Source organism: Aethalodelphis obliquidens, unplaced genomic scaffold, assembly GCF_003676395.1.
Source record: "Aethalodelphis obliquidens isolate GAN/ISIS:26980383/991018 unplaced genomic scaffold, ASM367639v1 scaffold38, whole genome shotgun sequence".
In the NCBI taxonomy this organism is placed as follows: domain Eukaryota; kingdom Metazoa; phylum Chordata; class Mammalia; order Artiodactyla; family Delphinidae; genus Aethalodelphis; species Aethalodelphis obliquidens.
The window spans coordinates 11,460,745-11,483,327 of record NW_020837982.1 but is presented as its reverse complement, the minus strand read 5'-3'; the positions used below and the strand labels follow the sequence as shown (position 1 = coordinate 11,483,327).

General features: G+C 41.3%; 1 protein-coding gene across 6 annotated transcripts in view; it reads left to right on the top strand.

The window, feature by feature from the left end:
- MYH10 (myosin heavy chain 10) overlaps nt 1-22,583 on the top strand; it is a 135,060-nt gene that overhangs the window by 64,342 nt on the left and 48,135 nt on the right. For 5 of the 6 annotated variants that reach the window (XM_027131025.1, XM_027131020.1, XM_027131023.1 and 2 more), the window contains exons 7-15: nt 6,106-6,169; nt 7,887-7,985; nt 9,426-9,569; nt 9,827-9,922; nt 14,104-14,222; nt 14,855-15,007; nt 18,669-18,842; nt 21,276-21,449; nt 22,251-22,365. In XM_027131025.1, the coding sequence (XP_026986826.1) occupies nt 6,106-6,169; nt 7,887-7,985; nt 9,426-9,569; nt 9,827-9,922; nt 14,104-14,222; nt 14,855-15,007; nt 18,669-18,842; nt 21,276-21,449; nt 22,251-22,365 (1,138 nt within the window). Of the gene's footprint in view, nt 1-6,105; nt 6,170-6,195; nt 6,474-6,925; nt 7,005-7,886; nt 7,986-9,425; nt 9,570-9,826; nt 9,923-14,103; nt 14,223-14,854; nt 15,008-18,668; nt 18,843-21,275; nt 21,450-22,250; nt 22,366-22,583 lie in introns of those variants that run through there. The other variant, XM_027131026.1, reaches the window with a different exon arrangement.

Here is a 22,583-nt window from a genome sequence, read left to right as displayed (position 1 = left end):
TATGTACCACATCTTTTTATTCATTCATATGTTGCTGGACACTTAGGTTGCTTCCTTGTCTTAGCTACTGTAAATAGGGCTGCTGTGAACATTGGGATGCACGTATCTTTTCAAACTAGAGTTTTCGTCTTTTCCGTATATATACCCAGGAGTGGGATTGCTGGATCATATGGTAACTATTTTTACCTTTTTAAGGAACCTCCACCCTGTTTTCCATAGTGCGTATGCCCCAGTTTTAGAAGTGTGGGCAGAAGGTGCCTGGGAGCTGCTGGCCCCACAGCCAGGCCAGCCTGGGGTTGGGGCTGGGATTGGGGTTGGACGTCGGACCGAAAGAGTGACGTGACGTTAAAAGATGAGTTGTGTGTACAGTGGAATTCCGTGTGGTCATTATTTACAAGACACATGCCTGCAGTGAAAATATTAGAAACTATAAACTCTAAATTTTAGAATCCATTTGTTTCCATTTCTTTGATCTGATATAGACAAGTACTTTCCTGAAGAATATCTTTTCTTTCAAAGGTGACTAGCTCATGGTTTGTATTGAAGGGGATTCTTTAGGAGAGCATTGCCCTTATGAAAATAATCGTTCACAATTAGTCCAGCTCTCTGTTTATGGACAAGTGAAATGCGTTCCAGATGGAGGAGATTTATGTAAAATGAATGTCTTGTAATGAAACTTTAGAAATGGAGTTCCATTTCAAAATGATCGTATCAGCAGATACATCTCATCTTAGAAAGTTTTAGTAGGGATCACTTACCATATCTGCACAAATCTTTTCCTTTATTTCTTCTATTTTTTTTTCCTTTGCAAAGATTTAAGCCAATTTAGCAATTACGTTTTACGTACCTTGTGGTAGCTAATTAGCCTCTAATTTTTGAAGCTAGATAAAGCCTCCAGGTGCCTCCCTACCCCTTGGCTACCAGGTTACAATGAAAGTGAGTCAGAATTCTGCGCCCTCACGTGTATTATCCGAGCAGGCACCAGAATCAATTTTGTGGGTAAATTGAACACAGTTGCTGCTCTGTCTTGTGTTGTCTCACTGAGCCTTTCTGTAAAGATTTACCGAGGCAAATGTGACAGTATCAGACACAGAACGTGGTCTGCACCACGCAACTCCCATCCTCCAGATCCACGGCTGCCCTCCCAACCCGGCAGCCCCTGGGGCTCGCTGCAGCCTTGACACCCGGCCCACACCAGACTGGCTGGCAGACATCTGTGTATTTCCAATCAGTCCATGGCTATTAATGTCACTCATTTTTCCCCAGGAATTTCTTAACATCCGTTACACTAAGTAACAGGGCCACTTAGTTCACAAGAAAACTCATTTTACTAATTAACAAAGCTTCTGGTGTAATCTGGAGATTAAGATAGTTGAAGCATTTACAATAGCCATCTGGCCTTGGGATTAAATCCTAACTAATTACTTCCCGAATGGGTTTTCCCATTTAGGGCAAATAGCTGCTTCCAGAGTGGAGATATTTCCTGGAGCAAACTAATACACATCCATAGCACGCTATCTATACTAACATGTTTTCAGGTAAATTACAGATCTTATGACAACTTTAAATACCAAATTAGGAAGGGGGAAAGTATTTTCAGAGCATGAAACAAACCTGCATTGTCCCTGCAGTAAGTTGCTAACACTCTAGATTTAATAACTATGGATACGTCTTAACCACCCACCGAAAAAGTTCCAGAAAGCCAATGTCGATTCAGAAGGCATAAAATTCTTTAAGTAAGATAATTTTCTTCTTATTTTCTTGACTATCAAAATATCCAGGTTGTCCTATTGCATCTTTTGAGTGAAATTCTTTAGTTTCTGTTTTACATAAGAGAGAGGATTCTGGCCATCTTTGCTGTTCAGACTCTTGCAGTAACATGCTGTCTTAGTTGTCCTTGGATTGGGAAGCAATGTGCCTGGCATCAAAATGCATCCTCTATCATTAACACATAATGTACTTGTCCTTTTTTTTTGCTTTTCCTTTGTTTTTGTTTTTATTGGCGAAATCCTGGTTGAATATTCTGAGTACCATAATCTGACCTATATGGGAATCAAATACAGTGTGGGCATCTTCACCACAAGTTTCTTCACATCATGTCTAAAAGATGAGAGGACCCAACCCATTTAAAAGTAAAACTCTGCTTCTTTTCCACTTTAGATTTGTATGTTAATAAAAACGTTAATTCTGAAAGAGTATTTATTATGTATGTGACGGAAAAGCTTTTCAACCTATATATTTTATTTTCTCCTCTGACCCCACCCCAAGACTAACACTGAAGTGATTTCACATCCCCTGGCCTGCCTCTTACCTAATTTGCCAGGATGTTCAACATTAAGGGGAATATTTAAATCCTAGACCATTTGGGGGATATTCAGTAAAGTATTTCCTTTTGGTTCAGAAATTTTGCTTTTTTCTCTTGTCAAAGTATTGATACTTGGGTAGATCTCGTAAAATAGCTGAACATGAGTATCACTTAGCATGGAGAGTTGATAATTTTCAACTTTATAAGGTTTTTTTGTTTTGTTAAAGTGTTTTAAAAATAGAACCAAGATTTATTAGTTACTGAGTAGGTTGTTTTCAGTTACTGGTTTCTTTTGGGGTCAGGACAGGGCCAGAGGGACACCCCCAGTCCACTCTGCCTTCTTCCACATGTAGGCTTTCTCATTCCATCCTCTTTTTTCATTAGTTTTTTGCCTGGCGCTTTTCCTTTAGCCAAAAGATATTTCTCTGGCACTAGCTGTAATGGTTAGAGCAACTACGGATGCCAGTTATAAAAAGGAAAGGGAACCGATTTGGCTAGGGAACTGATGAGCAAATTAGATGTTGTATGTTGGTGACTTTGTTTATCCAGGTAAGTGATCACATGTCTAAATTATTTGGGGACATTTCTTTTTAGGTTACCTGTTCAGAAGCCCATGTTTTTAGTTCAGAAGAACTAAAAAATTTTAGTTTGTTTTTTTTTTTTTCTCCTTTGAATCTAACTTCCTTTTTTAGTTTATATTTTCTCATGAAGTAAAGGAAAAATAAGTTCACCAAATATAAAATGGATAGTGTTCAACATTACCAGTGTGATAACTTTGTCCTTTTGCCCAAATAATTTCTTTTGTTCAATGAATTTTGAACTTCTAATGTAGAGTGGCAAAGAAAAGGGAATAGGAAATAGTATAAGAAGTTGAAAGCTTAAACAGCATGCAGATAAATACATAATAAATTAGACAAGTTATTGAAAGCTGAACGTTTCTATTACTATATAATGAATTTTTAAGTGAAATATTCAGTAAGAATTAGGTGATATGACATGATTTTGATTAACCTTTCTGCAGGGTTAAAGTGAGAAGTTTGAAAAAGTATCTGAGCAGTTGTGTTGGCAGCTTTGAAGTCTTGACTACTTTGTCTACTTTGTCTACTACTTTGTCTTGACTACTCTCTTAAAATAGTGATTTTTTATTAATGAAATAGTGTATAGATGATACAGCTGTTTAAAATTTGTAAAGAATTCTAATCCTCATTATAACATCAGGACCTGATTTTAGTTTTTGAGGGGTTTTTTTGGAGCAGTTCTAATGATTTGTAAGGACTGATAGGTTTGAACTTTATTGTTTCTTAAGGGTCTTCCACAAAACAAGAACAAAAATGACTTATTTTAAAAATACCATAAAACTCATTTTCTCTCATAATTACCATATGAGTCCTTTGGGCCATTTTATAAAGCTAAGAAAAATTAAGGGTTTTAGTGATCTTATTTTTTTCTGTATTTTGTAACATTTTGCTATTTCATCATCCTTGGCATTGATTCATCATTATTCATCAGTTATTCCCAACAGTGTTTAAAAAGACTAAAATAGAGGCTTCCCTGGTGGCACAGTGGTTAAGAATCCACCTGCCAACACAGGGGACATGGGTTTGAGCCCTGGTCCAGGAAGATCCCACATGCCGTGGAGCAGCTAAGCCTGTGTGCCACAGCTACTGAGCCTGTGCTGTAGAGCCCGCAAGCCACAACTACTGAGCCCATGTGCCACAACTACTGAGCCCACGGGCGCGCCTAGAGCCCGTGCTCCGCAGCAAGAGAAGCTACCGCCATGAGAAGCCCAGGCACCGCAACAAAGAGTAAACCCCGCTCGCCGCAACTAGAGAAAGCCCGTGCGCAGCAATGAAGACCCAATGCAGCCAATAAATAAATAAATTTATTTATTTATTTTAAAAAAAGACTAAAGTAATAAGACTAATGGAATTGCCTAGAAGGAGGCTGTAACAGTGACTGTTGCGTCATCCTTTCGTTTGCTTATTGTATTGCCCAAAGAATTGCATTCTCTTTCAAGAAGGTATGAAAGAATGCTACAGACAGCATTTTTGTAGTCTGATTTTAGATTTCAGTGAACATAACTGAAAAAATCAGAAGTTTTCACCTTAATGACAAAGAGCAGTAAAGTGACAGAGGGACACATTTCACAAATATTAGATGAATCCGAAGATGAATGCAAAGAGACAGACAGCGTTGTAGACTCTGATGACAGTGAAATTGGTTCTGTAAGTCTCAGGTTGAGTCTTCAAATGGTATAGCCTTGAATTTTCTCAAACTCAAGAACAATCTATTTCTAAAGACAAAAAGGAAATGTGTCATTGGCATCCAGTTAGTCATTCAACAGGAAGGATTTCCTAACTCAGAATTTTGTAATAAGAATCTGGACCGCTGGTTTTACTAAACGGCCATGTGACAGTGTTCTTTCATCTTGTGTGATGTTTGCGGATCAGCATTTATGCAGTATGGTTTGTAAAGGGACAAATGCTGAAGGCAGAATTGTATATGAAAGTGATGGGAAGGAAGTGGACGGTGTAGAAATGAAGAGCTTAGCTGCTCCGTGGCATGTGGGATCTTCCCGGACCAGGGCTCAAACCTGTGTCCCCTGCACTGGCAGGCAGATTCTCAACCACTGTGCCACCAGGGAAGCCCCCGATCTATTCTGAGTTAATTTTTGTATATGGTGTGGGGTAAGGGTCTAGGTTCTTTTTGTTTCATTTTGCATATTTTTCAAGCACCACTTGTTGAAAAGACTGGTCCTTTCCCTGTTAAATTACCTCGGCACCTTCGTCAAAGATGAACTGACCGAATGTGCATGGTCTATTTCTGGACTCTGCTCCATTGTTCTGTATCTCTGTCCTTTAATCAATACCACACTGTCTTAATAATTTTATAGCTTCTTGAAATCCAGTAGTGCACGTCCTCAAGCTCTGGTCCTCTTTCTCAGAATTGTTGTGACTTTGCTAGATCTTTTTCATTTCCCTTAAATTTTAGAATCTGCCTGTCCACTTCTATAAAGAAAGCCTTCCAATCCCTTGCCTTTTCATTTGCTGAATAACAGTAGTATGTTTACCAGTATCAGTCCTTAGCAGTCCTGGAATTTTTTATCATTATTATGTTCCTTTATTTTGCAAAGTATTTAATTTGGCCTTTTATATCAGTATTTATAAGTAAGATATTTGCTTTTATATTGCTTTCCCTTTTTTATGATCTCTTTACCAGTTTGGGTATTCAGTGTTATGACAACTCTATAAAATGAATTATGAAAGAATCACTGTTTTCGGTTTCCCTGAAACAGTTATGTAGTAAAGCAATCAAATATTCCCTAGGAATTTGCAAAACTATTTAAGACCAATCCATCATTTTTAAAGGAGTAATTATATTTTATTATTTTCTATGATTATGGTCGGTTCAAGTTTTCTCTTGTTGTTTTCCTGAATGGATTTCTGTTTTCTTAGGAAGTCATCTATATTATTTACTTTTTTCAAGTCTAGCATTATAGGGCTGGGCATAGTGTTCCTTTAAAGCTATTAAAATCTTTCAGATTATTTAGAAGAGCTTTTAAAAAGTTCTAAATGGTTAGGGTTTCATTTTTATTATGTCAAGGAGAGTAACCTATCCTAACCCTACATCTTAAAATTTATTGAGCCTTTTTCTTTTTATTTGGGGCAATATGTAAGATCCGCTTTTGTAAGCAATTCATGGATACATGACAGGGTACTCTGGCTTATTGTTTTATTATAGTGTCAGATCTCCTGTGTCCTTAATTTATTTTCAGTTTTCTCTTTGTGATTTATTTTCAGGGCAAGTTTATTCGGATCAACTTTGACGTAACTGGCTATATCGTTGGGGCCAACATTGAAACATGTATCCTTTTTCATAATCACATTATTCAAAACAGAGAATGATTTAATTTTCCTATGGCCTCGTGGCAACCCTCTGTGGTACCTCTCCCATTATCCAGATGATAAAACTTTAGCCCAGAGAGATTGTGACTTGTTCAAATACCTTCAACTTCAGAATATGAACTCCAAAGTGGTATTTTGCTGTTGTTTGTTTTTAACACCAGGTCATGATCTGGTCACATGGCTGGGGAAGTGGAGAGTCCCACTGAGGTGAGGGTACCTGTACATCGACCCAGGAAGTGTTTGTGTGCTGTAAGGACGTTTAGGTGAATACCGATATGTTGAAAACATCTTCAGTTACTGCTGTGTTAGCCCATTTTTTACCATCTACTTCTGATACTAGTGGGATGAGCATGTCCCATCAAAACAAACCTTATTGACCTACAGAGCTGAAGTAGTTTCAGTTAGTGTTAAGCAGACTAAAACTAGAGGCAAAAAAAGTCAAATACATAGACTAGTCTTAAGAAATGTCGCATGCATAGAATGGCCTTAAAGAATGATAGGTATATAAAGAATTGATTTGATTTAAGAGATAATAAATTAGAAATGATTCTGAATGATGATGTGCCAGTTAGGAAAGATACAGGTGACAATACTCTGATACTTGTTAACTACTCTTTAGTGATAGAAATACACTGCTTCTATCCCTCAGGTGAGGGATGAATCAAACTTTTCCTGTTAATTCAGAACTGTGTTTTGTGTCTCTAAATATGCTCAGAGCCAGAAAACACAAGAAGCACTTGAAAATGACAGGCGAACGGAGCTAGAGTTTCTTCATACCGGGGAGCATCGTTCATGTGAGTGTACTTTTCGCCGGATGTGGAGGATGTGTTTGGGATAGTCTGATTTAAAATCAGGCTGTATGGTACACACATAATTCACTTTGGTGGCCCCTGGGAAGGTTTACTTCAGAGGAGGCAGTCCTCTCCCAAAGCAGTGAAACTGAGACTCTGAGAGTCCAGTGTGGCTTTCAACCCAGAGACACGCTGGGAGCATCAAGGCCCCGTGGACAGAGAACCCAAGCAGGCCCCAGATGTGCGTCCTGCTACCCAGGCGGAGGCGCGGTGTTATGACGTGCAGGCGCTGAGTGGGGGCCTCAAAGGGGTAGGACAGGAGTTACGCACATGTATTTTGGAGTTCAACAAAGTTTTGATTTGTACCTCTACCACTTATTAGCTGGTGTTTTTTTTTTTAAGTTTTTCTACATACAATGCTTCGCATTTTTATTATTTATTTGTTTGTTTATTTGTTTATTTTTGGCTGCGTTGGGTCTTCGTTGCTGCGCGTGGGCTTTCTCTAGTTGCGGTGAGCGGGGGCGACTCCTCGTTGCGGTGCGCGGGCTTCTCATTGCGGTGGCTTCTCTTGCTGCGGAGCACGGGCTCTAGGCGCACGGGCTTCAGTAGTTGTGGCTCACGGGCTCTAGAGCACAGGCTTAGTAGTTGTGGCGCATGGGCTTAGTTGCTCCGCGGTACGTGGGATCTTCCTGGACCAGGGATTGAATGTGTCCCCTGCGTTGGCAGGCAGACTCTTAACCACTGCTCCACCAGGGAAGTCCCAGCTGTGTTATCTTGAGTAATTTCTTTGTGCCTTGGTTTCCTTATTTGTGAAGTTGTGATAGTAATTCTGATGTTAAAAGGCTTTTCCTGCCTTCAGTGTCACCCTTAACCTCCTTTGCTCAGACCTTCTGGAAAAATCTCGTGCTGTCCGTCAAGCAAAAGATGAACGTACTTTTCATATCTTTTACCAATTGTTATCTGGAGCAGGAGAACATCTGAAGTGTAAGTTACAGAGTTCTTTACTATTTTATATTCAGTTGAGTATCTTTTTTAATATTAAAAAATTTTTTTGAGAAAGAGAACAGTTTTGGGAAACAGATTTATACACGTACACCAGAATCCTAGCTGGTTAAATTACGAAAATGATGTTGAACTTCCAAGCCATGGGATCAGTACTTTAAGTGGCAAGCATAGGGGTGGTGTTCTATGATCTTCTGTACTTTTGTTTCTTTTCTTTTAAAATAATTTTAAATTAGAAGACAAATGACGTGTTTTTATACACATTCCATTTCAAAGTTTATAGATACAAAAGTAAGAGAAAATAAATTTACTTAATAAAATTAACTTGAATAAATATGTGTATTCCTAGATTTACAACTGAATATGTGTTATGCTTCCAGTAGTACTAGAAAGAACCTGTGCGGATTTTTATTGATTTATTTTGTGAATCACAAGTTTAGGGTTGGACGGGGTAAAAAGTAAATTCTGTTCTGGGTCAGAGTTTTGCTGGGTCAGGAGGGAGAGGAGAAGGTACACAACTTTCCAGTTTCTTCTGAGTTTCAAAGTCCATGCTGCTTCTCGCAAGCAAGCGATACCCAGTAGAAGCTCAGTGTGATGTAAATGAGAATTAAGGGATGGGGGCGATCGGGAGAAATCCTCTGCGGCAGAGCCAGTTACACAGAAAGCTAGGAGCACGTGATAACATCTACTGAAGGGATAACGACCTGTTTTACTATTCTGAGTGCTCCTGAGAACGTCCTTCTGCTCTTAAGAACACATCTCTTGAAGGAGTCGGTTGAGTTCTCTCTAACTCATGGACCCTGAAGCGTAGAGTCAGTGGGAGTGTCCGTTATAATACCCTGTCAGACTATTACTGTGTCAGACATCACTCTCAGAGGCAATGTACCACTAAACAGACTGACTTGGAGAAACAGTTTCAAGGCATTGTCTGGGCTCAGCATTTTGCCTGGTCCATATTCTACACCTTCCATACCCAAGTCTTTATCTAAGCCCATGTGCAGTCTTCACGTTGACCTCATAGTGTTTGCTATAAACTCCTTGCTAATACAGGAACATAGAATATGGGTTTGAAAGCTTTCCCTCAAAAGATGCCTAAAATATTTAAATCTGAAAATCAAGTTATCTGGAAGATTATCATACCCCAGCTTTTCTGATTTCAAATATAATATTATACAAACCGCTGTTCCCCAAGGCCCCTGTTTAGATGTTTGTTGTTTACATCATCGTTTTCCTTCATTGTACAGATAATGGAAAACTGTCTCATGTCTGTGTATTTAACATGAGCATATAAAGAAAGAAGAAGTACGTGGTGGTGATGGGTTGCATGTTCTTCTGCCGTGTGGGTGCAGTTGGAAGGTGGGGATGTGCTTGAGTCTGTTGCTGACTCTTTATTACGTTGTATCCTGTTACGTTTTCTTTCAGCTGATTTGCTCCTTGAAGGATTTAATAACTACAGATTTCTCTCCAATGGCTATATTCCTATTCCGGGACAGCAAGACAAAGATAACTTTCAAGAGACAATGGAAGCAATGCATATAATGGGCTTCTCCCACGAAGAGATTCTGTGTATGTGTGATTTCTCTCATAAGATTCTGATGCTCAATTTTCATAAGACTTATAAATTGGGGGTAAATTACCTGAACTAGAAAATGATTGAGAAATTAATGGGAAGGAACTGCCTGTAATTTTATGAAATCCTGAGATTTGTCTTACTGAAAAATTTTGTATAGCTAATTTTTAGCACAAAATAAGTTAGAATATGTCTCTGCTACATTTTGATGCAGTATCTTAATTAATTCTTTTCTTTTTATATCAACATAAAGCAATGCTTAAAGTGGTATCTTCAGTGCTACAGTTCGGAAATATTTCTTTCAAAAAGGAGCGAAACACTGATCAAGCTTCCATGCCGGAGAATACAGGTAATTGATGAATACTGATTTTATTTCCGTGGTCTGTTGTGTTCTCCAAAAACATGTTACAACGCAAGCATAAAAGTCCTCCTGAAGTGTTTCCTATGAGACTCCACGTGCCTAGGAGTAAGGGTCACTCTGATTCCATAAAGGAAGGAAGAGAATGGGGTGCAGGGTGAGACGCGGCAGTGGGGACTCTGCCTTAGCCATGGGGCGTTAGGACTGGGGGGTGGAAGGGGGCACAGGCTGCAGAGACCACAGGGCTCACCTGAAACGGAGCTGCAGCTGCTAGGTTCTGTAGCCAGTTTTCTCCTTGGCAGCAGTATAGGCCCAGGGCTGCCAACTAGAATTGACTTTTCAAAGAAAGGTGGAAACCTAGATTTTAATATGAAATCTTCAAGCTTTTAAATATCGAAAATGGATCGAAATTCACACTGGTCAAGGACAGAAGTTTGTGAACCATAAAATGTGTTTGCAAGCCTTGTGGGGTCTGCTTCTGAAGGTCTGGAGACAAAAAGAAAACTGAGGAATCAGTGTTTTGACTCCAATGCTTGATCACCCAAGGACGTTATCCTGCCTCACAGGATCCACTGTGGCCAGTGAAGGCTGACATGCATCACAGTCTCTGCCCTGGAAATCGGCCTTCTTTGTTGTAACCAATATTAATTTAATTCTGTGTAACCCTTTTAAGGGACCTGTCCGTCTCCTGATACCTCATCACCACCATTTCCTGACAAAGCCTCGGCACCTCATCCTAAATCTTTAGATTTCCAGGATCACGAAATACATCATTCAGTCAAAGTATTTTGATTGACATTTGGGCCAGCTTCTTCCATGTAGCTTTCACGTGGTTAAGTAAGACTTAAAATCGAGCAGTTTAAGATTTAGAACAAGAAATGTATTAGTGTAACTTTGCTTGGAAATCTTGACCTATAGGTAGAAGAGAATCAGGTCACCCTTCTGAAAGACAAGGCAGCCAAGTGTGTTTCTGCTTTTTAAAATATAATGTGATAGGTTTCCTACTTGTTATTTTTTTTTAACCTTTAAAAAATATTTATTTATTTATTTGGCTGCATTGGGTCTTCGTTGCTGCACACAGGCTTTCTCTAGTTGCAGCGAGCGGGGGCTGCTCTTCATTGTGGTGCGCGGGCTGCTCCTTGCAGTGGCTTCTCTTGTTGTGGAGCACGGGCTCTAGGCACACAGGCTTCAGTAGTTGTGGCACGTGGGCTCAGTAGTTGTGGCTCGCGGGCTCTAGAGTGCAGTCTCCGTAGTTGTGGCGCACAGGCTTAGTTGCTTCGCAGCATGTGGGATCTTTCTGGACCAGGGCTCGAACCCGTGTCCCCCGCGTTGGCAGGCAGATTCTTGACCAATGTGCCACCAGGGAAGTCCTCTACTTGTTATTTTAAGGTAACTTTTAGCTTATAATGGTTGATTTTGTTTTCCTTGTTTTTTTAATGCCCTTGATTTGTTACTTTTTCATACAATTTTATAGACTATGGCATTTGAAATTTTCCCTGAAAATCTGGAAATGTCTCATAATGGCAAGGCTTTCCCTCTCTTTTTGTTTTTTCTCTATTCTTTTCCTTCTTTCTTTTCTTCTTTCTTCTTTCCTTTATCTCTTTCTAACTTTATTTTTCTTTCTTTCCATCCTTCCCTCCTTTTTCCGTATTTCCTGCTTCATTTACAGAACAACTGTTTTTTTTAAAAAAAAACAACAACTAAAATGGCTCCAGTGTCATTGCCTCATTGCTGTTCACTACATCACCAGTAATGAAAGTAAAATAAATCTCTTTCTAATTGTATGAGAAGCTTTAAAAAATTACAACTCTATAAATAATTTTTCTCAAATTATTACCTATATTAGGTCGTGGTGGTTAATTAACACTTGCTGTGTTGCAGTGTGTAAGAGTTTGTACTTTTTAATTACAGTAAAATTTAAACATGTAATAGGAGAGAGAAGAGTGTAGAGAACTCCCCGCATTCTCGTCACCTGCCGTAGACAGTCACCAGCTCACGGCCTGTTGTGTTCCATTCATACCACCTCTCACTTCCCCTTTTCTGGATTATTTCAAAGCAAGTCCCAGATATTTCATTTGTAAATATTTTAGTCTGATGCTTGACTCAGGATCAAAAAATAAGGGCCTGAAGTGAGCATATATACACTTGGACTTCTTTTAGTATTGGTGATATTTCTTTCTCTTACAGAGTTTTTCAGGTTATCAATATTTAAAAATTTTTTAATTGTGATAAAATTACACATAGCAAAATTTATTTTGACCATTTTTAAAGTGTACAGTTCAGTAATGTATATTCGCATCATTATGCGGTCAGTCTCCAGAATTCATCTTGCAAACTTAAACTCTAAAACAACTCCCCATTTCCCCCTCCCCCAGCCCCTGGCAACCACCATTCTAGTTTGTTTCTATGAATTTGACTAGTCTAGGCACCTCGTGGAAGTGGAATCATTCAGTATTTGTCTTTTGTGACTGGCGTATTTCATCAGGTTATTAATATGTTATTATACATTAATTTCCCATGGCATTTTTACATGTTGGTACCAAAGTGGCATTTCTTAAAAAAGACTTATTCTCTACTATTGTCTATAGTACTAAAAGTAAAATTATCTTTATTAAACATGAATCTCTACAGCGCATTCCTCCTTATCCACTCCCTGCCCCATGAATAAGGTAAATATAGCAAATAGCTGTTAACCAGTAGTACCAGAGCACCACAAATTCAAAAGAAAAAAATACATTTAATCACAGAAATTTATCACAAACATAATAATGAACCAAAAGGAAGAGCACGTTTTGATTATTGGCCTTTGGCTATAAGGCAGTTTGAAACTAGATAGAATCTGAAAAAACAATCACAAACAGACCAAGCGAGAGCTGGGAAATTAGGGTCATTATTGCTGCTTCAAAAACAAAAAACGAAAACCAAAAAAAGCCTGCCAGATCTAACCACCTCTCTGCAGGAGAACAGAGGCCAGAGGCACATGTAAAATGACCACAGGGTGCAATCAGGGTGAATGGTTCCGTTTCCAGTGATGCTGAAACATTTACGTGCGCCTCCCTGGAGTTGCCTTCGGAGCGATATTGGCAAATTACTGCCTTTTAGATTGAATATGACTCTTTTAAAAAAGCATAAATGGCAAATAAGAGGATAATAAGGCTTAGGAAGTAGAAAATGTGATGCAATTATAAGGGAACTTGTTTTCCTGGTAGAGGAAAGTAAGCCAAGGTATAACCACACTCTAAAGTCTATTTTTTCGCTGCTAAAATGATGTTTATCGTGATAAAGCACGAGAGTGTAGGCAATTTCCTTTTGCTTCTTTGTATTTTTCAACTTCCCATTCAATACGTGCACACGAGCACACACATGTAGGTTAACTAAAAGGAGGCAGGACGTAGGGGTTGAGGAGGGCAGCTGGTAAGAGCTGGCGAGAAGAGTCACAAAGCAAAGGAAGTGCTCGCTGAGGCACGGCCTGCCCTGCCCACCCAGGGAGCTGCTAGGTTGCCAACAGTTCACCTGGATCACAGGGGGGTAGGATGCAGTGCGTCTTTGAGAAGGAACTTGGTTATGCTTCTAACGTGATTTAAAATGTACTTACCCTTATAGAATTTTATTGTTATTTTAACACTTAATTAAACATTTATTGTAATAATTGGAACACTTGTTGGACCTTAGTGACATTAGACAGTGAACTTCTGCTGAGGTGGGTGCCCTAATGCTGGTGAGAATCAACAGTAACAAAATGAGCAGCTTTTTAGCCGAGGAATCAAATAATTTTAATAACCTTTAGGTTTCTTGCCTACTAGAATATTATTAGGATCACTGTATGGGCATGATTAGTTGTCTTGGTAACATGATGATTTAAACTATTTTAAACACCGTTTTTCTCATTCTGTGCATTATCCATGGGTTCTAAGACTTAGTAACTTGCATTAAGTTACCCAGAATAAGTCATTGCTGACTCATCTTCTCTTATATAGCCTAAGGATGAGTATTATTCATTTGAAAGGAGGAAGGTCGTTGTCATCAGACCTAAAACTTGCCCAACCTTATGCCTTATATTTAATTTCTTAATACAATTTGATAACTACTCAGGCGTTTCCAGTGTTGACTGAATATATTGTGACTAAATCATAAGTAGAAGCCTAGTATTTAGGAGACCTTTTACCCTCTAGTTGCCCAGAAACTCTGCCATCTTCTGGGCATGAATGTGATGGAGTTCACTCGGGCTATTCTCACCCCCCGGATCAAGGTCGGCCGAGACTACGTGCAGAAAGCACAGACCAAAGAACAAGTAAGTTTCACGTCAGTTGCTGTCACACGTTTGTTTGAATGATGACCGTGGCCATTAGACCTTCTGACGGGCATGTAACAAACCGAATCAGCAGAACCTCTATTATATGGATGTTTCTTGGTACTAATTGAGTACCTTCTCTCAGAACGTTTTTAGAGGTGACTTGTAAAAAAAAGGAAATCTGAAATATCACCGTGAGTTTTCCCCAGGTAGATGGATCATACATGTTCCCCAGGGCATGTACCTCAGGGTCCTGCCCAACAGGGGGGGTGCCCTGCTTGCTCCCTTGTCCCTGTTGGGGGGAGGGGAGACGGCGCCAAGAATGCAGGCGTCAGAGTCACCCGTTTCCTGGTGGACTGTGGGCAGATGCGCCGCCTAGAACCCCAGGGGCAGAGGGAAGAGTTTATTTTTACTGGGCATCTCCGCCCATTTCCTACATTGATCATCTCCAGTGTACATTTAATTGTACTAATACCCTCTGTTGATGTATAAAATTCAGAGAGGATTAAGCAGTCAGTGCTCTTTTAGGGTTTTGGGGGCGCTGTAGATCATTAAACTCCCTCCATCAAACAGCTGTTAGTGTTTTGTTGAGATTATTTCTGGAATAAAAGGTTGATGTTGTCTAATTACAGGCAGATTTTGCAGTAGAAGCTTTGGCAAAAGCTACCTATGAGCGGCTCTTCCGCTGGCTCGTACACCGCATCAACAAAGCTCTGGATAGGACCAAACGGCAAGGGGCGTCTTTCATTGGAATCCTGGATATCGCTGGATTTGAGATTTTTGAGGTATATCTTTCTCCCTCCTGCTTTTCCTTCCTTCTGTTTACTCTTTTAACAAATAACACTTAAGGCTCCCTCTGTACCAGCTGCAGTGCCAGCCACCAGGGATATGATGGTAGATAAGTAGGTACAGTCCCTGCCATTTTGTTGATAGTAGAGAGTCAAACATTGAGTGACAGAAACCCAAAATTCTCAGAATTTTGGATAATGAAGGGGGGGGGGCTGTAATAGAAGGAATTTGCGGGGGCCCACTGTGGAAGATGTGTCTGCAGCAGTAAGAGTGGAGCACGAGAAGCCCCCGGCCTCAGGAAGAAGCCCCAGCATAATGAGAGTAGGTCCAGTGGTCCTGTATGGGAGAGAACTTGTCAGATGTGAGAAACTGCTAGAAAGCCGGTGGGACTAGATGTAGCTGACCAGAGGGCCAGAGGAGCTGGAGACATGGAGTGGGAGATGGAAGCAGGGAGCCAGTGGAGGATGGCGTTGCCGTAGCCTGGCGGCCAGATGACACTGACTTGAGCGGGAGTCAGGAGCAGCTGTGTGAGATCAAGAGATGAGGAAACGGTGGACTCTGTTCTGAAGATACACCCACAGGATTTGGTGGTGCACCTCAATATATTTCACTACTAATCTGACTAGATTTCTCCAAACACTCACCATCAATCCATCAAAGGTTTGTCGTCACATACCTGCTGTTGGTTTTGCTAAACATTGACAAAATTTTGGTCTCCTAAAAATGTGTATCTTTATCTCTCCTTTGATAGACACTATATAGCAAGGCACAAATACTGAATTAAATACTTCTTGGGATCAGTGTGCTGCTTTGACCAGTTGGATACTGAATTGTCCTATTTTAAAATGAACCCCTTTGGACTATATAAGTCTGTCCTCATAAAATCTGAACTATGACTGGTATAAGCAGTTTTATCCCCCAAACTGCCACTGCCACTATAAAAGATTGCTTTAATATGTTTTTTGTTTTTTAATTTATTTATTTTTGGCTGCGTCGGGTCTTCGTTGCTGTGCGCCGGCTTTCTTTAGTTGCGGCGAGCGGGGGCCCCTCTTTGTTGTGGTGCACAGGCTTCCCATTACAGTGGCTTCTTTTGTTGTGGAGCACGGGCTCTAGGTGAGCGGGCTTCAGTAGTTGTGGCTCGAGGGCTCTAGAGCTCAGGCTCAGTAGTTGTGGCACACGGGCTTAGTTGCTCCGCGGCATGTGGGATCTTCCCGGACCAGGGCCCGAACCCGTGTCCCCTGCCTTGGCAGGCAGATTCTTAACCACTGCACCACCAGGGAAGCCCCAAGATTGCTTTAATATGTATTGATTTGTGAATAACTGAAAAACCATGAAAGGTGGCTGCGTGCAAATTGCATGTCTGTTGCCTTCCTGTATATAAACAATCAGAAGATACAGTGAAAGAAAAGACCCCCACTTCCAGCTGCCAACAAGAACAGATGAAATACCTAAGAAGAAATGGGCAAGATTTAGTTGACAACTTTACAGTGCAACTGTGAAAAAATGAAAGACTTAAAGAAATGTAAAAATATAGCTTGTTCTTGGATGAGAAAATTCAGCATTGTAAAGGTGTAAATCTTCCCCAAGTTCGTCTTTTTTTTAAAATATGTTTTTAACATCAAGAAAGAAGAGCATAGATTCTATCTTATTTATTTATCTATTTATTTTTGGCTGCATTGGGTCTTTGTTGCTGCACGCAGGCTTTCTCTAGTTGCAGTGAGCAGGGGCTACTTACTCTTCGTTGCGGTGCACAGGCTTCTCATTGCGGTGGCTTCTCCTGTTGTGGAGCACGGACTCTAGGCACACGGGCTTCAGTAGTTGTGGCACGCGGGCTCAGTAGTTGTGGCGCATGGGCTTAGTTGCTCTGCGGCATGTGGGATCTTCCCAGACCAGGGCTTGAACCCGTGTCCCCTGCATTGGCAGGCCGATTCTTAACCACTGCGCCACCAGGGAATTCCCCCAAATTTATCTTTAAAGTGAACGTACTTGTTTAAAACCTATTTCAAGGGGTAGAGGAGGACTAGGCAACCTGCTTCTAAAACTAATTTGAAAAATAAGTTAATATAGGTATAGATAGTAAAATTCTGAAAAAGAAATGAAAAGAGGATATTAAGAGATAAAAAATTATAAAGCTGTATGGTTTTGACATACGAATATACACAGACAGTAAAAAGAAAAAGGAAAATGTTTTAGACGCTCAAAATGCAGGATTGTTTAGTGAGTGTTATTTGTCACGGAAAAGAATGGAAAATGTCCACTGTTAGGAGATTTATGCTCACCGTAGATTGGTTTGATTAATTATATATATTCATGCAATAGAGATCTATGCACCCATTATAAAGAATGAGGTGGCATTATATTACAGACTCCAAGATGCGTTGTTAAGTTTTTTTAAAAATCAGGGTCACACACATTTATGAGTGCACAGACTATTTCTGGAAGGATCACAAGAAATAGGTGACAGTGGTTGCTTACAGGAGAGCAAGTGGGTGACTGGAGTGAGACTTCTCAGTGCAACTCTCTGTACATTTCTAATTTTATACCATGTGTTACCAATTTAAAAATCGATTATTTTAAAATACAGTTGGTAGCTTAAATAGGAAGACAAGTAGAACTCCATTAAAGAAAAATACCATCACATGTAGTAGCTCAGGCTAAATGGAGCACTAAGATCTCATGATCTTAAGGCAGAGCAAAATCCATTCACATAAACGTAACCGAGCACCATCGGGCGGTCTGCAGGTGTTGATGTGGTCACTAGAAATACGGCGTTGAACACGGCAGACTCTGCCCTGACCCTCCTAGCGTGACCTCGTTCTAAGACGCTGAGTGTGACACCTCCCAGGGAAGATTGGAATGGCTTTTTCAGACTATAAGTCTATTCTTTGGGGCTTGATTAAACCTTCCCTAATTAAAGATCACTTTATAATGAAAGAGGTTGTTTATGGGCCCATGGTACTTGTGTGGACAGCATGGAAGCAGAAGAAAAGGCTGAGTACTTCTCATATGAGGCGACTGCGTTAAGAAAATCATCCCTGTTACTTCATCCATCCATGTTTCATCCCATCAGCAGCACAGTAGAGAAATGCGCAGATTTCACAGAGAGGGAAAGAGAAATGTCTGTAACAGATGAAAAGGTTATTATTTGTTTCTACTGTTGTTTTCCTTAACTCACTCTGGAGCCGCTGGCCTAAGTAAGGAGCGGAGGAGGCCGCAGCCCATCTGTCCTCTGGACCCTCAAAGCTCATGGAGACGTGCTTGCCTCCTTGTCTCTTTGTTTCTCTTCTTTTTCTCTCTTTCTCATTTATTCATTTCTTTTTCTCACTTTCTTTCTCATTTATTCATTTCTCTTCATTAACCATTCACTAATCAAAATGGTTTTATTTGTAGACACTCAGCACACTAAGTATCGTTTTCTCATCTTAGCTTCGCAGTAATGTGATATGGGGGTGTGTGTGTGTGTGTGTGTGAGTGTGAGTGTGAGAGACAGAGATTAAGAGGGACTCCCCTCTGTTTAGTCACTGTCATCTCATGGGCTCAGTGGGGTAGTCAAGACCTGATGAATAACTCTTCGAGAACTTTCTGAGAACTAGCTGACTCATTGTCCCTCCCCCACCCCCGCCCCCCGTTTGGAACATGGCTCTCCTGCACCTGCAGCTGAACTCCTTCGAGCAGCTGTGCATCAACTACACCAACGAGAAGCTGCAGCAGCTCTTCAACCACACCATGTTCATCCTGGAGCAGGAGGAGTACCAGCGCGAGGGCATCGAGTGGAACTTCATCGACTTCGGGCTGGACCTGCAGCCGTGCATCGACCTCATCGAGAGACCCGTAAGATCCTCTCCCCGCCCTCTGGCTCTCAGCTCCCACGCAGGCGGTGCCTTGAGTGTTTTCTCGCCATCAACTGAGACGGGAATTATCCTGTCTCATGGGTGCTAAGATAATGTTCTAGTCTAAATTTCCTAGGAAAGGGATGCCCATTTGAAATATCCATTTGAAAAGTGAGTAGCGTGCCAGTAAGACCCTTCTTGAGCTGTCCTTTCTCACGGCCGTGTCCTGTCCTCGCGTGGGGCCGTGCGCTGGCCGACGCGGGCCTTCGCTGCCCGCAGGTGCCACGGTGGTGGCGGCAGCTGCCTTCACTCCAGCGCTCGGCACGTGTCAAGGGTGCGGGGCTCTCCTGGGCACACGTCCGAGGTGATAGAGGGGCACCGTGTCTAGCTGGGAATAAGACAGGTCTTGCACATCCATTTTGGGGGGTAACTAAAGCTTAGCCTCATAAGTACAAAGATGCTTTTTTATAAGGTTTTTCAAAACCTTGTAAGAGTTTATAATCATAGGGAGTTTAACTATAGCATGTAGAATGATGCGGCATCATGACTCCATCGTGGGTCCTTTCAAAATGGAGAGTGAGGACAACTTTTTCCAGAAGAAAAATACCTAAAACGACTCTGTCGGGGCACCTGCCTGTCCTGGGCGTCTGCCCTCATCTCTCACAAACCCGGGCTCCGCCTGGCTTCTTACAGTACTCTGACCACGAGACAAAACGTGGTCTCCCAAACTTAAAGCTCTTTAGAAATCCCCAGTGAAAAGGAAAAGGGATGAGAGATCTTGACATTGAAAGATGAAGTAGGAAAAATGAAAAGGAGACAAAATTGTAGATCTTCTGAATCATGCTGTCACTTAGTCCTTCAGAAAAGATTGAATTATATTTGGCTCCTTTTTCAGAATTTAGAAATATTTTCATTGAAACAGATTAAAAACGTAAAAATTATGGCAGAAAGATGGGTGTTTCACTTATCTTAATCTAGAACTTCATTTCTCAAAGATGTCAGACGAGTGGGGTAAATTGGGTTAAATGCCGTCCTGGACCCTAGGATCACCTAAGCCTAGTGGCCTTTGATTATAGTGTTCTTCCAGCAGCTCTGAACCCTGCAAATCCTTTCAGGTAGAGGAGCCACAAACTAGACAGCCAGGGAGTAAGGGTCTCAGTCCTGGGCTCCCGGAGCGGGGAGGATTCTCTCCGCTGCTTCTACCTGCTCTGTTCTGTTAACCTCTGCCTTCCTGTGACCACATTATTACACTGTTTCATTCATGTTTAACTAGAACCTCCAGTTACTTTTTAAGCAATATTTGCGCAGAGCCAGCTCTTCTGCAGTAAACGTAAAGGCCTTGTGGGTTGAGGAAAACTGGTCTGAAGAGATTTATTCCAAAAGCTGATTTCATCCTTGTGCCCTAGAATTGGTACGCTCAGTCTTGTATCAGAAACGTGCCATATTTGCAGTATGGCAATAAACGATGACCCCCGAAGCACTATAAAATAGGCCATCATTAAATATTTCGCTTAGCTTTCATGTGTACCCCACTTTCCTCCAAAAAAGAAGTCGTTCCATTGATTTCCAAGCTCCCAGAGAATGGCAAGCTCTGGGCATTTTTTTTTAATTTGAGACATAATTCACTATCCTAAAATTCACCCTTTTAAAGTATGTAATTCAGTGAATTTCAGCATATTCACAGAGTTGTACAACCATTACCGCTGTCTAATTCCACAACATTTTCGTCATCCCAGAGGGAAACGTCCTACCCTTGGCAGTCACTCCTGCTCCCCTCCCCCAGCCCCTGGGCCACTAATCTATCTTATGTCTCCGTGTCTTTAAGTCTCTAAGGCTTTTTTCAGTGAACTAGTTGAGTGAAACGAAGGCTCTATTTTATTTTTTGATAAAACAAACCAATGAAGTAATTGATAAATTACTTCATCACCTTCCATATATTCTACTTAACAATAGTTTTAAATATTTCACCAAGCGTGAAGTGCTCGTTTTATTTAATCATCACTTAAATAGAAACTTAAATTGACTGGGGTATAAAATGTCTGAAGCATTCCAGCTAGTTGAGGGTTTATAACAATTTATCCAGCCAGTCATTGAATATAAAGGTTCCGTTTTGTCTCTACACCTTTCAGTTCCTTTCTGGTGTCTTTTATTTGCTACTTTTGGGGGAGTTATCTACTTGGAATTAGTTTTTTATAAGTTTGTGAGATACGGTACTCATCCATTTTCTTACCAGTACTTGTTGAGCAGTTTGAGATCTCAGTGTTTGCATGATAGTTACGATTTGCCATTACCTGCTACCCTAGCAGTTTGATTTGCACAGATCTTCACGAAGCTCTAACTGTTTTGGGATTTAAGCTGCCACACCCAGTGGAAAACATCCTTGTATGTACAGTGACGTGCAAGACGTGTCAGTTCTTCTTGCCTCTGTTATCAGGCTAACCCTCCTGGCGTGCTGGCCCTTTTGGATGAAGAGTGCTGGTTCCCTAAAGCCACAGATAAGACCTTTGTTGAAAAACTAGTTCAAGAGCAAGGGTCCCACTCCAAGTTTCAGAAACCTCGTCAACTGAAAGACAAAGCTGACTTTTGCATTATACATTATGCAGGGAAGGTAAGAGTGAAAGAACTCCATTAAAAGTGCTGTTTGAGATTTTGCTGCATTTGATGAAGGTTGTAACAAATGTGCTGATATACACTTACAAACTCTTGAATATAGTACATATTACAAATGCACTTCCTTCGAGACAACCCATTTTTTTGGGATTGTTCTATGAACTTATTTGGGGGGTGGAACGGGGGAAGTACAGAGAAAGTTTTGTTGCAGGGCCAAGCGAGGAGAACGGGTGGCTCGTGCGCAAAACCCCTGAGCCCCCGAGAGTTTGGGGGAAAGGTTTTTTTTTTTTTTTTTGCGGTACACGGTCCTCTCACTGCTGTGGCCTCTCCCGTTGCGGAGCACAGGCTCCGGACGCGCAGGCTCAGAAGCCTTGGCTCACGGGCCCAGCCGCTCCGCGGCATGTGGGATCTTCCCGAGCCGGGGCACGAACCCGTGTCCCCTGCATCGGCAGGCAGACTCCCAACCACTGCGCCACCAGGGAAGCCCCTGGGGGAAAGGTTTTTATAGGTAAAATTTGGGGTGAGGGCTGCAGCGTGTGTGACTTTCTTCTGATTGGTTGTTGGGGAGGGAACAGGGCAGGGCTCTGGGAATCTTGGGTTGAGGGCTGCAGGGTGTGTGACTTTCTTCTGATTGGTTGTTGGGGAGGGAACAGGGCGGGGCTCCGGGAATCTTGGGTTGAGCCTGCAGTTGCCATCCTCCACCTGGGTGGGGGGGTCCTGTGAACGTTTTAGGTGAAGGCTGGAAATGTCTCTTGTTTTTGTCTTTTCCCTCTTGCCACACCCGGCTCTGGCCCGGCAGGTGGACTATAAGGCGGACGAGTGGCTGATGAAGAATATGGACCCCCTGAATGACAACGTGGCCACCCTCCTGCATCAGTCCTCCGACAGATTTGTGGCAGAGCTCTGGAAGGATGGTGAGAATGTGCTTGCGTTTGTAATCAAACTTGGCCGAATCTTTTACAGTTAAGGCTTATATATGGTTCTTTTACTTATAGACGTGTGTAGACTTTTTTACTTTAAAGCTGTTTATTTTCCCTAGAGCAGGGCTGCCGTTGTATCGGAATTTACCCACTTTAAGAAAACTTGGGTAATAAGACATCTGCCTTCTTGGTCAGGTGCTGTAGGAACGTTC